General features: G+C 40.1%; 1 protein-coding gene across 3 annotated transcripts in view; it reads left to right on the top strand.

The window, feature by feature from the left end:
- TBC1D8 (TBC1 domain family member 8) overlaps positions 1 to 13,226 on the top strand; it is a 187,785-nt gene that overhangs the window by 143,359 nt on the left and 31,200 nt on the right. For all 3 annotated transcript variants that reach the window (XM_037057271.1, XM_037057270.1, XM_037057269.1), the window contains 7 exons: positions 232 to 446; positions 1,419 to 1,822; positions 2,518 to 2,647; positions 2,791 to 2,889; positions 3,459 to 3,527; positions 9,044 to 9,284; positions 10,018 to 10,083. In XM_037057271.1, coding sequence (XP_036913166.1) covers positions 232 to 446; positions 1,419 to 1,822; positions 2,518 to 2,647; positions 2,791 to 2,889; positions 3,459 to 3,527; positions 9,044 to 9,284; positions 10,018 to 10,083 — 1,224 coding nt within the window. The remainder of the gene's footprint in view (positions 1 to 231; positions 447 to 1,418; positions 1,823 to 2,517; positions 2,648 to 2,790; positions 2,890 to 3,458; positions 3,528 to 9,043; positions 9,285 to 10,017; positions 10,084 to 13,226) is intronic.

The following is a 13,226-nucleotide window of genomic DNA, read 5'->3' as shown; positions in this document are numbered from 1 at the left end:
TAGTAGGTGTTTTTCTCCCTCTTCATATAGGGTTATTCTTAGAAAAGCCATGTTCTTTTTTGTTTTTTTTTGACAGAAATGAAGTCCTTTTTGTTGTATGTAGTCTCAAAATATTTCATGTTCTTCAAGAAATGAGATCCTACTGAGGTTCTCCGACAGGGCAGGCACCCTTCCCATGTTTGCACTATCCTGGTAATCAACTCTCTTGAAAAATTACTTTTAAATCATTAGATGCTGTAACTGATCTTACCTCACATCCTGGTTACTATGGTAATCTGGTAGAGGAGTCCATGGGAAAATGTTGCCTGGTGACAGAGGAGATAGAACGGGACCTGCATCGTTCCTTACCAGAGCACCCTGCCTTCCAAAACGAAACTGGAATTGCTGCTTTGAGGAGAGTTCTGACGGCTTATGCCCACCGGAACCCCAAAATTGGGTACTGCCAGGTGAGGTGTGTGCTGAGGAGAAGAATCCTTTAGTCCGCATCCTGTGTTGATCACCTAGGCCTCAGGCTCTGTGGTTTCTGGCCATCTGGTACCAAGGACAGTTGTCTGAAGGCTTACGTATGGGCTTGGTCCCTTTCCCTAAATAATGCATCGAATGAGGCCAAAGGAAGTTACCTTCATAGTGTCAGACAGCCTGATCATTTGAGATTAGAAAGCTTTCCCAGGCCTAAGAAGAGCATCACATGTGCTCAGTCCACAGTGGAGGAGGTGCTGTCTTCATGTACCCGCAGGCCTCCACTGGTGGGTGGCAAGGATAAAGCTGCCATGGAACTCTGTCTTTCCAGACCTCTAGGACTTAATAGGGATTGTTTTTAAAATGGCAGTGCTATTTGGGGAGGAAAAAGGTGTTTGGGGCAGGTCACTTCCTTCAGGAAACATGAGGGGTGGAGGTAAGATGTCCTCTGACCAGTTCCTGAGGACTCAGGAAGTTTATTTAGTTTACTCAGTGATGTGGTAACCAAGCACAAAATAAACATCAGCAACAAACAACAAAAATCCCCCAGCCTAAGACTGGATTAGAGAAGATTCTGACATTTAAATATATAAGATTTTATACTTTGAATAAGCAAAATCAGTGGATGAATGACATGTGAGTATGTGTGTATCTGTTGGAACATGAACACAGAAAATGGATGGATTTAATTTGAGCCTGAGATCTGCATCACATCTCAATCCAGCATTGCTAGGTGGGGGCAGTGATGGAGTGGTGGTTGACTGCTCAGCCTGGTATCTGTGTCTTGTAAGGACCAGGTTGATAGGACACATGGTAAATTCCACTGCATGAAGGTCAGTGTGGTTGAGGTACCCTCATCTTGACTTTTGTAGGTCATTTGGACTTCTTTGTGTTTTAACATCTCTGTGCTCCTGTGTGGTCTAGTCAGTAACTGTTCCTCCTCTGTGAACCCTGAGCAGTCCATGAACATCCTGACCTCTGTCTTGCTGCTGTATGCCAAGGAGGAGGAAGCCTTCTGGTTGCTGGTTGCTGTGTGTGAGCGGATGCTTCCTGACTACTTCAATCACCGAGTCATTGGGGCACAAGTGGACCAGTCTGTGTTTGAGGAGCTTGTTAAAGAGCACCTGCCTGAGCTGGTGGAGCACCTGAACGACCCCTCAGCCCTGGCATCTATCTCACTCTCGTGGTTCTTGACTTTGTTCCTCAGCATTATGCCTCTGGAGAGTGCAGTGAACATTGTAGATTGCTTCTTCTATGATGGGATCAAAGCCATCTTCCAGCTGGGGCTAGCTGTGTTAGATGCCTGTGCCAAAGACCTCTGCAGCAGCAGGGATGATGGTCAAGCCTTGATGGTCCTCAGCAGGTGGGCTCTGGTGTTGTCTTTGGCTGACTGGGGAATGGAGTGGACACCAGCTGCAACTCTGTGAGGTGGACTACAGGAGAGGGCAGCAGCAGGTGCCCAAGAGGGCTGTAACTGGAAGGTTTCCTTCCACCCTGCTGTTTGTCACCCTGTGGTCTTTCCAAAGCCTGTCCCTCAGGTGGCACTGTCAACTGTGTGTGCTTGAAGAATGCCATTTTCCCTCATCCCCTCTACCAAGTAAGGGAGTCCAGGAAGAGAGAGTGCTATCAATGGTTTTCTCTGAAATGTCTTGAGTGTAGATGAACTTGTAGCAGTCTTGAATGGGGGGAGGCAGGCACTGGAAATTGTTGGCCTCAGAAAGCCAACTGAAGGTTTTAGGCATTTTGTGTGTTGGGCCTGTTGTGTCTCACTAGGCTGAGGACTGGAACCCAGGCCTCTTACAGCTGAGGGTAACTTACCTGACAAAGGTTCACTTTTAGAATATTGTGATTTACTTCACTGGAGAGTCACAGATCCCTGGAAAGCACTGGTGGAGCCCAGATTGATAAGTCTGGCTTTATGAATGTCTTCCCATTGTTTGGAGACAAATGAGCTATATTTGAAAGTGCAATGACAAATGAGCTATGTGTGACATGTGTCATAGCCCCTGTGACCAGATAAGGGTAAGCCTGTGCTTTAATGCTGAGTGGTATGTTCAGGTTTTTGGATCACATTAAGAATGAGGACAGCCCTGGATTCCCAGTTGGCAGCCACCACACATTTTTCTCTGACGACCAGGAACCCTATCTCGTGACTAACATTGCTGACCTGATTCGGGACTCCTATGAGGTAACTGGTCCCTGTCCCATCTCCACCCACCTAGTGGAAGCTTGCTGGGGAGATGGGCTTGAGGGAGGTTTCCAAGGCTGCTTCTTGTGTGCTGGGTATACAGAAGGGATTCTGTGAATGCATGCTTCCTTGTTTCCCTGCAGAAATTTGGAGACCAGTCTGTGGAACAGATTGAGCGCATGCGTTATAGGCACAGGATTAGGGTTCTCCAAGGCCATGAAGACACCACAAAGCAGAACGTGGTGAGTAGAGGCCTCCTTAACATGGTGGCTCATGACAGGTGCTGACCTGTGGTGTCCCTGTTGGTCTCTAATATAAGAATGCCAGGGGTTTTGGTATGTTGAATTAAAAACTTAATAGAGGTGACATGGTATAGCAAGAGCATGAGTTTCAGAGTCAGACACACTGTGAGCCTCAGGTTCCCCAGTTGTAAAATGACGATAATAATACCCACAGTGTGGGATTAAAGGAGGTAGGATATAGAAAATGCCCAGCACACATGGCCTACAGTGTTAGTTGTTTTTCAGGAAGAAGTTCTTGCTCAAACTGTCTTTGCTAGTGTTGAACTTCCATTAGAACTTACAAGTGTTTCTGGAGGCCCCAGTGTGTGAATCAGAAAGGTAAGGATAAACTCCTGTGAAAGTTCCCATAAGGTGATCTTTGTGTCAGAAAGAAGCAGACACTGATCCTTCAGAGATGGAAGTTGGTGTTAGTACTTTGTGTCCCATACTTGTAGGAAGAGCCCCTCCTGTCTCTGACTCTCCAGATGCAGACAAGATCTCACTCCATTGTTGTTTGTTCTTTCCTCAAGCTCCGTGTTGTCAACCCAGAAGTTTCATTTCTCCTGGAAGACCTTGAGGAACTCTATGACTTATTCAAGGTATGAAAGTTGGGGAAGATGAGGGAGTGTCAGGCCCAAGCCATTGTTTTTTGCCTGCCCCTGGTGATGTGTGGAGGCCAGAGGGTTTTGCTGTGTGCTTCTCTGAGGCTGCAGAGGATGGAGCTCCCCATCTGCCAGCCTTGACTGCTCCAAGCCCACATACCAGTGCTACTGCCATTCTGCACTAAGTTCCCAGTCTATGTTAGATGGAACAGTGACCCTATTGAAACTATCATTTCATATATTTTTAATTACTTATAATTCAACCCACAATACACATACATGTATATTTTTTAAATTTTTTATTTATTTATTTTTAGAAAGAGAGGAAGGGAGGGAGAAAGAGAGGGAGAGAAACATCAATGTATAGTTGCCCCTCAAGTGCCCTCTACTGTGGATCTGGCCTGCAGTCCAGGCATGTGCCCTGACTGGGAGTTGAACCAACAATCCTTTAGTTCTCAGGCCAGCACTCAATCCACTGAGCCACACCACCCAGGGCAACACATACACATATTTTTATATTTATATGGCTGATATGCATGCTATTTCATATTGTATTTTCCCTTGATGCTATTTTTAACATTTTTCTCTATTGCCACATAGTTTTATTTTAAATAACTTTATATTCTGTCTTACTGGTAATAATATACTAAACCATATTTCTAATATTTGGATTTAAAAATATTTTGTTATTTATGCTATTTCAGCTGTCCCAATTTTCTTCCGTTGCCCTTTGTCTGGCCTGTCCCCAACCTCCATAGTCTATCTCCACATTGTTGTCCATATCCATGGGTCAGGCATTTATGTTCTTTGACTAATTATTTTCTTCCGTTCATATAGTCTTCACCTCCTTCCTCCCCACTTACAGCTGTCAGTCTGTTCCATGATTCTGGTTCTCTCTTGCTCATTAATTTCTTTTGTTCATTAGATTCCTCTTATTAAGTGAGGTCATATGGTATTTGTGTTTCAACAACTGGCTTATTATTTAGGTATTTATGTAGATTCCCACATCTTGCCACTTAACTCATGCTACAAAGTGTATTTTCAAGTGCCATACAAGAAATTTTCATGCTGGAAACAGCAAATAAGAATGGGGAAGAGAAACAGACACGTTGATTTTCTGCTGACAGCCCAGCAGTGGAGGGAGGTGGCCATGGTAGAAAACAAGTCCAGCTTTGGAGTTTGGCCCCAGAGCTCTTCCTGGTGGGAACTCTGAACCTCTGTCACATCTGAATCTAAATTGCCAAAATAATTGATATAGTGATAAGCAGCACTTCAGGGACTTTTAAGCAGAGTCTTGGGGTTGTCTGAACTCTGGTGCACTGGTTGTGCACATTCTCTGCAGTCGCTGAAATGGGTTGTTGGTGTTTAGATTCCTGGCACTTCTCATTCATAATATGCATGATGTGTTGTGAAAACTCCCCACATCCCTTCTCCTGTGGATGTCACCTGTTTTCAAGTTTTATGGTTTCCTCCATTGTGTGAAGAAAAAATACAAAGTGAAAGGTTACTTGGTGTCCCAACGCTTCTGACTTTCTAGAAGGAAAAATACAGAATACTAGAAACATAAAAACAGGTAAATAAATGTGTTGTTTAACATATAAAGTCTTTCATTTATTTGGGGTTAACTGTTCTCAATTTGAGAGAATAAGACTCATCACAAATTTGAATTTATGTCATTTAAAAGATTGCTTTAAATTTATAATATAAAATAAATTTCATTAGGTACTAACTATGTCATCTTTAAGATAAAGAGATTTTTTAAAAAATTATTTATTTATTTTTAGAGAGAGGTAAAGGGAGGGTGAAAGGAGGGGAGAAACATCAATATGGGAGAAAAGGAATGCCCCCAGTGGGGTACCTGGCCTGCAACCCAGATATTTGCTCTGACTGGGAATTGAATCACTGACCTTTAGGTTCAAGGCTGGTGTTCAATCCACTGAGCCACACCAGCCAGGAAATAATACAAAGAGGTTTTAAGATAAGATAGGGCTGTTTCTTGTTTCCTATTTCTTTTGTTCTTGAGGGTGATGTGGTTGTTACTTAATGAAATGTATTTTCATATTTGTAGTTAACCTCATAAGTCTTTCATTTTTGTGGGCCTAAATACAAATATAAGCTTAAAAACTATAAATACAGGATAACTTTCAAAATTTACCTCCAAAGGAAATTCCAGTAAAATAGTGTCATCATTGCGGTGTCTTATTCTGGTGTACAACCTAAGTGCCTCCTTTATGAACCTTCTCCAGCATCTTCCTTCCAGGCTCATGTCATCATCATGTCCTCCATGACAGGCTCTCTCAGACTTTCCTTTCTCCCCATTCTCCTGACCTTCTCTGAATTTCCTTGGCTTTCATTGTTGGATTTCTCATATTTTAATACTTAAGTACTATTGGGTATAATGTCCTCTAGTTGGATTTTACATGCACCTCTTGTCTTTTGAATCAAAATATCATTTTGTCAAGGGAAAGGGCCATGAAGACATACTTTGTTTTATAAATATATGATAGGTTCTTAATAAGGAGTCCATTCCTTTTATTGGATCCTTCCCTAAGCCTGGAGTGTACAGATGTGACCCTTTACCCTGTTAACAAGAAGTAGTCAGTTATCTTTACAGATCATTATCTTTACATACTCTTTTCTATTAAAGATGAATAATGTGGTTGGTACTTAATCTATTTTTATTGTTAATTTAAAGCAGTTGTTTTTAATGCTTTAATGCCTTTCTTTTATTTCGTTTTATCAAGATATAATTCATTGATATATAACACTGTATAAGTTTAAGGTGTACAGCATAATGACTTGACTTACATTTTATTGTGAAATGATCACTAAGGTTAAGTTTAGTTAACATCCATCTTCTCATACAGATGCAGAAAGAAAAAAGACAAAAAATGTTGCTTTCCTTGTGATGAGAACTTTTGGACCTCTTCTCTTACCTACTTTTAAATATACCATGCAGCAGTGTTGAGAAAGTCATCGTGTTGTATACCACATCCCCAGTATTCACTTATCTCATAATTGAAAGTTTGTACTGTTTCATCACCTTTACCCAGTTCTCCCACTGACCCTGCTCTGGTACCCACAAATGTGACCTCTTTTTCTGTGAATTTGTGGTTTGTTTTGTTTTTTAGATTCCAAATATAAGTGAGATTATTATCTTTCTCTATCTAATTTCACTTAGCATAATACCCTCTAGGTCCATCCATGTTGTAAAACAATTGTTTAAATTACATACATTCAGATTTGTGACATCTATTTCCCATTCTCTCAAATTGAGAACAGCTTCATTAATCTTATCTCTCCAAGTAAGATGTGAACAGTCTGACACATGGTCGGAACCATAGGCTATTCCTAGAAACACTGGGACCTGAACTGAGCTCTATGGATTCCAACAACCTGGTCTTCTTCGGTTACATTCATTCACTGCTGCTGGATTATTAGGCCCTAGAGAGTATTTGTTCTTTTTAATATCATTTTGCTTACCGTCATATTCTAATTAAGACTTTTAATTTTCAAAATTTAATTAAAAATGGAAAACAAAGGAAATGAAATTATACTTTACCATTAAAAAATAAAATTTTTAAGCAAAAATGAAAGGGTCTTATCCTATGGCATCTACAATCCTATCTTGTACAGGTAATTACTGTTCACAAATGACACATCTCTTTTCTGATTTTTTCTCTGTAGCCACACACACACACACACACACACACACTCACACTCACACTCACACATACTTTTTCCACACAAAAGCAAGATCGTGCTATACATAATGGCCTGTAGTTTTTTCTAGACCAATAGCTACAGCTCTTCCCTCATTCTTTTTTAATGGCTGCACAATTTTATTATTGGGCAGAACCATAATTTATGGTTTAAATGTTTAAACCGTGATAATTACCTATCAATGGGCATTGATGTTGTTCCCAGTGTTTTGCTGCTATATAAACAGTGCTGTGCTGAGTGAATGTCCTTGTGCCTCATCAAGATGTCCATCCTGCTGTTTTTGTAGGAGGGGTTTCTTAGGGGTGCACAAGTCTGGTTTTAGTCAGTACTGTTCAAGTGTTTTTGATTTTCAAATTTCAGTTTCATTGATGGTATCTAAGAGTGCTCATTTCCTACACTCCACACCCACCCAGCATTTAATATCGGATCTTTAACATTTCATATTTAACACTTAATATTTAATATTTAATATTTAATATTAAAGATCCAATATTTATAACATTTAATATTAAATGTTAATATTTTAAGATATTAAAGTTAATATTAAAGATTTATTAACATTTAATAAAATGTCAATATTAGATTTTAACATTTAGTATGGATCTTTAAAATTTTTTCTACTCATTAGAAAATTATATTAAAATTAAATTTGTTTACTCATGAGTGAGGTTGAGTACCATATGAGAATTTTAGTGGCTAATTGTATGCTTTTTTCTGTCACCTATTCTCATCCCTTGCTTTATTTTATTTTATTATTTTTTGTAGGATTCTATGCAAACTGGTTGGGTTAGTCCTTGGCCTATATAACTGTTCTCTTCTGGGCAGGATTCTGTGGGCCTTTAGTATCACAGGATGCAGAAATATACATGGAAATTCATAATGTGTCTTAGGTTTTCAGGAACAGAAATTTATTAGATCTTTGTGGTACTTTTCACAATTCTTAAAATGCTATTTAAAGGACATGACTGTAATGAATATGACAGTAAAATCATAAATGGCATTTTGGTTTCTATCCAGAATGATATGTGCCCTTGCGTATTAGGGTATTGGAGGAGGGCATGGGAATTGTGAAGAATCTGTAGTCATTGGGATTCATTTCCGTGAGCTGAGATATCCCAAGAGGTTACTTAGTACAGGTGTACAGGATGTATTCTAAAGAGGTTCAGCTGATCCTCAGTGACAGGGCCAGTTTTGTTTGCTTTAGTTTTTAGTCTATTCCCAAGACTTTTCAAATTGCCTTTGTTTTTTACTTTTAATTTTTCAAATTGTTAATGTATTCACATGGTTCAAGGTTCAGAACATATAAAGAAATATGCAGTAAAAAAACTTGCTTCCACATTTGAGTCCCTACCCCCATTTTTTCTACTGACAGGTAACCAGCGTTCCTAGTTTCTTTTGTATCCTATAGCTTCAGCTAGTACTTTTTGATTTTCAAATATGACTTTATGAGAAAGTAGATTAAAAATTGTATGTTGTCTATTTTTAAAACTATGGCAGCTGAATTGCATATTTAAAAATGATTAGAATGGTAAATTTTGTTATGTATTTGCTACAATGAAAAATTTTAATAAAAAACATCAAAAATGCATATTCATATGGTAACAATGAACAATTACATGTCTGGTTAGAGTGGTGAAATAGTAATTTATTTTGTGTGTGTGTTACAGTGTTGCTTATGCAATACAATAGATAATTTTAGAAGGCAAAGTAAGCCATGAGAGGTCATGTTAGCCTTGGCTTTCAAGTGTGCTTCCATCTCTCACAGGTCCCTCTTTTCCTCTTGTTTTAAGAGAGAATATATGATGAGCTGTTACTGGGAGCAGTCCAGGCCCATGGCCTCTCGCCATGACCCCAGCAGGCCCTATGTGGAGCAGTACCGCATAGACACCCGGCAGTTTGCCCAGCTGTTTCAGCTTGTCTCACCATGGACATGTGGGACCCACACGGAGATCCTTGCTGAAAGGACTTTCAGGCTTCTGGATGACAACATGGACCATCTTATTGAATTCAGAGCATTTGTGAGCTGTCTTGGTATGACTCTGTACTTAACTGCAGCAAGTTGATTTGGGATGTGAATCTGTGAACATAATACAAGGTGGATTGTGTAGCAGGCAGATACAAACAATGAAATGTTTTTGTGATTAGTTTCATATGAGTTTGTGATTTTAAAAATCAGTCTGCAGCCCTGGCCAGGTGGCTCTGTTAGTTGGAGCATTGTTCCATACACCAAAAGGTTGTGGGTTCCATCCCGGTCAGGGCATGTACAGGAAGCAACTAATGGATGTTTCTCTCTCTCTCTCCCTTACTCTTCCCTTCTCTACCTCTTTCTAAAATCAATGAACATATCCTCTGGTGAGAATTTTTTTAAAAAATCATTCTGCAGGCTCCTCTCATGACTGGTTTTATAATTTCTTAAGGAGAAAGGGACTCAGGCTCTTAATACACAAGCTCATTGACCTTTTTCTCTTTGCTTCCCAGGGTGTGATGGTGTTAGAAGCCACATTCCTAAAGCTTACGCATAGAATTAAAATCTGTCCAAAGATATGAGGCCAGAAAAAATTTATGAGGTTATCTTGTAGCTCAGCAGTCACCAATCACCAGCTTTTTTCACATTTTCATTGCAAACATAGTGTGTGTGTCTGGGGTAAGGGAAGAGGAAGTGCTGTGTCCACAAGTGTTGACCTTTTTCTCTCCTCAGTGAGTTTGTGTCATGACACATGTACTTTAACTATTTGCATCTATTCAATCTCACTTCTTTTTGCAGATACTATGTATAATGGAGAAATGAATGAGAAAATCAAACTGTTATATAGACTTCATATTCCTCCAGGTAAGAAATAATGAGTATAAAATTAGGCTGTATTCTGCCTTGACTGCTTTGTGTACAATACTGAAGTTCTTTTTATTTATTTATTTTATTTTTTACTTTGTTTTTTTTCTTTTTTATTATATTTTATTGATTACCAAATTATAGTGTCTGAATTTTCTCTCCTGTGCCCCACTCCCTCCCTCACTCCCTCCGGCATCTCCACACCATTGTTCATGTCCATGGGTCATGCATATAAGTTCTTTGGATTCCCCATTTCCTATACTGTACTTATATACCCATGGCTATTCTGTAACTACCTATCTGTACTTCTTAATCCCCTCACCACCTCACCCATTCCACTACACACCCCTTGCATTTGGTGACCATGAAAATGCTCTCAGTATCCATAAGCTTGTCTTTTTTTTCTTTCTTTCATAGCATACAAACTTTTTAAATGTATTTTATTGATTATACTATTACAGTTGTCTCATTTTCCCCTTTATTCCCCTCTGCCCTGCATATCCCCTCCCACCCGCACCCCGCCCTTAGTTCATGTCCGTGGGTCGTACATATAAGTTCCTTGGCTTCTCCATTTCCTACACTATTCTTAACCTCCTCCTGTCTATTTTCTACCTACCATTTATGCTACTTATTCCCTTTACCTTTTCCCCCATTCCTCCTCCCCTTCCCTGCTAATAACCCTCCATGTGATCTCCATTTCTGTGATTCTGTTCCTGTTCTAGTTGTTTGCTTAATTGTTTTTTATTTTTTGTTTTTTTAGATTCTGTTGTTGATAGTTGTGAGTTTGTTGTCATTTTACTGTTCATGTTTTTGATCTTCTTCTTTTTCTTAGATAAGTCCCTTTAACATTTCATACAATAAGGACTTGGTGATGATGAACTCCTTTAGCTTTACCTCATCTGAGAAGCACTTTATCTGCCCTTCCATTCTAAATGATAGCTTTTCTGAATAGAGTTATCTTGGATGTAGGTCCTTGTTTTTCACAACTTTGAAAACTTCTTTCCAGCCCCTTCTTGCCTGTAAGGTTTCTTTTGAGAAATCAGCTGAGAGTCTTTTGGGAAGTCCTTTGTAGGTTAACTGTCTCCTTTCCTCTTGCTGCTTTTAAGGTTCTCTCCTGATCTTTAATCTTGGGTGACTTAATTATGATGTGCCTTGGTGTGTGCTTCCTTGGGTCCAACTTCTTTGGGACTCTGAGCTTCCTGGACTTCCTGGAAGCCTATTTCCTTTGCCAGATTAGGAAGGTTGTCCTTCTCTAATAAGATTTCAATTTCTTACTCTTCCTCTTCCTCTGGCACCCCTATGATCAGGATGTTGGAAAATTTAAAGTTTTCCTGGAGGTTCCTGAGCCTGTCCTTGTTTTTTTCGATTCTTGTTTTTTCATTTTGTTCTGGTTGAATGTTTATTTCTTCCTTCTCCAAACTGTTGATTTGAGTTCTGGTTTCCTTCCCTTCTCCATTGGTTCGATTTATTTCACTTTTCATAGCATTCACCCTTTTCTCTATTTTGCGACCATACTCAACCAATTCTCTGAGCATCCTCATTACCATGTTTTGAACTCTGCATTTGATAGGTTGGCTATCTCTTCATTGCTTAGTTGTATTTTTTCTAGAGCTTTGATCTGTTCTTTCTGTGGGCCATTTTTTTGTCTCAGCTCACTTGTTATGTAGTAAGGGGTAGAGCCTTAGGTATTCGCCAGGGTAGGGCAACCCACAGTGCTGCATTGCGATGCTGCATGTGAGAGAAGGGGCTGAGAGGGAACAATGCCTCTTGTTCAGCTCTCTGCCAGCTCTCAGTCACTTCCACTGCTACCCACAATCAAATTGGACCCTCTTGGTGATGACTCCCTGGTGAGTGGTTTTCTGTATGTTCTAGGACCTTATGGGTATCTCCAGTGAACTCTCCTGTGAGGCTAGGTGGTTCTCCTGCCTCTTCAACCACCACAGGTTTTTTCAGTCATGGTCTTTGTTTAAGGCTCTATTTCCCTGCACTGGAATTCAGGCTAGCATGGTCTGTCTTGCTCCCCAGTTGTCCCTCCTGGTTTATCTGCGCGCAAATATGGGACCACCCACTCTGCCAGCTATTGTCTTGCCCAGTTGGCCAGCTGCTGCCAGCTTTCTGCCTCTCCTACTGTTCTGGATGAATGTTTCTTCTTTAACTGCTTGGTTGTGAGACTTCCTTAGAGTTTGATTTTCTGTCAGTTCTGATTGTTTTTTGTTTTTAAATTTGTTGTTGTCCTTCTTTTGGTGTGCAAGGAGGCACAGTGTATCCACCTGTGTCCCCATCTTTGCTGGAAGTCCTGAAGTTCCTTTCAAATTTCAGACTTAAAACCAGATATTTCTGGTTTAGGGTTTCTGATGACATTTTAAGCACTTTATTGCATGGCCTATGGCAGTGGTTGCCAAACTTGAGGGTGAAGTATAATCATCTGGAGAACTTGTTAACACAGGTTACTGGGCCCGCCCTAGTTTCTCAACTCACTAGATCTGAGGACCACACCTTATGAACCATTGACCTGTAGAATGCATGGGAAACCAGACCTGGTGGCCTTAACAGATGACTGTTTTACTCTACTGGTTTTGAAGGACCATGTCATTTTTCCAACATGTAAGACCTCGCTCCTTCAAATTGAATCAGTGGTAACTGAGAACAAAGGAAGCAATTTTGAAACCTATGGGAATACTTTACTTTATTGAGTGTATCTTTGAAATTGATAGAGGTGGACTAGGAATTCCAGAGGGTCTCTGGACCTCAGTGCTGTGGTTCTGGTGCTGAATAGGGCAGCTTCTGATAGAAGTTCCCACTGAGGGTGCCTGGGGAAGCTGTTGGGCCTGGTTTCCAGGACCATGAGAGCCTGGTGGCTTTTACAATGAAAACCTGTACAAAAAGTTGAAAATGAAAATGACTGTTATTGGTGGGCTTTCTGGGTACAGTTTCTGAATGATTCATTACTGAGTTGGTGTAATGAATGAACGTTATCTCCAGGGAGCATTGTGTAGCAGTCACACACAGCTGCCCCTCTACTGTTCCAAGGACTCATTATTACTGTAGTGCAAATTGTTTAGCATCAGTGAAGTTCTTTGCCTTTTATGCCAATATATTGTAATTTGCCCTTATTTTTCCTACTAACATAGAAGACATGCATA

Source organism: Sturnira hondurensis, unplaced genomic scaffold (genome assembly GCF_014824575.4).
Source record: "Sturnira hondurensis isolate 20B ecotype Veracruz unplaced genomic scaffold, ASM1482457v3 Scaffold0009664, whole genome shotgun sequence".
NCBI classification, from domain to species: Eukaryota; Metazoa; Chordata; class Mammalia; order Chiroptera; family Phyllostomidae; genus Sturnira; species Sturnira hondurensis.
This window is presented reverse-complemented; position numbering and strand designations above follow the sequence as displayed.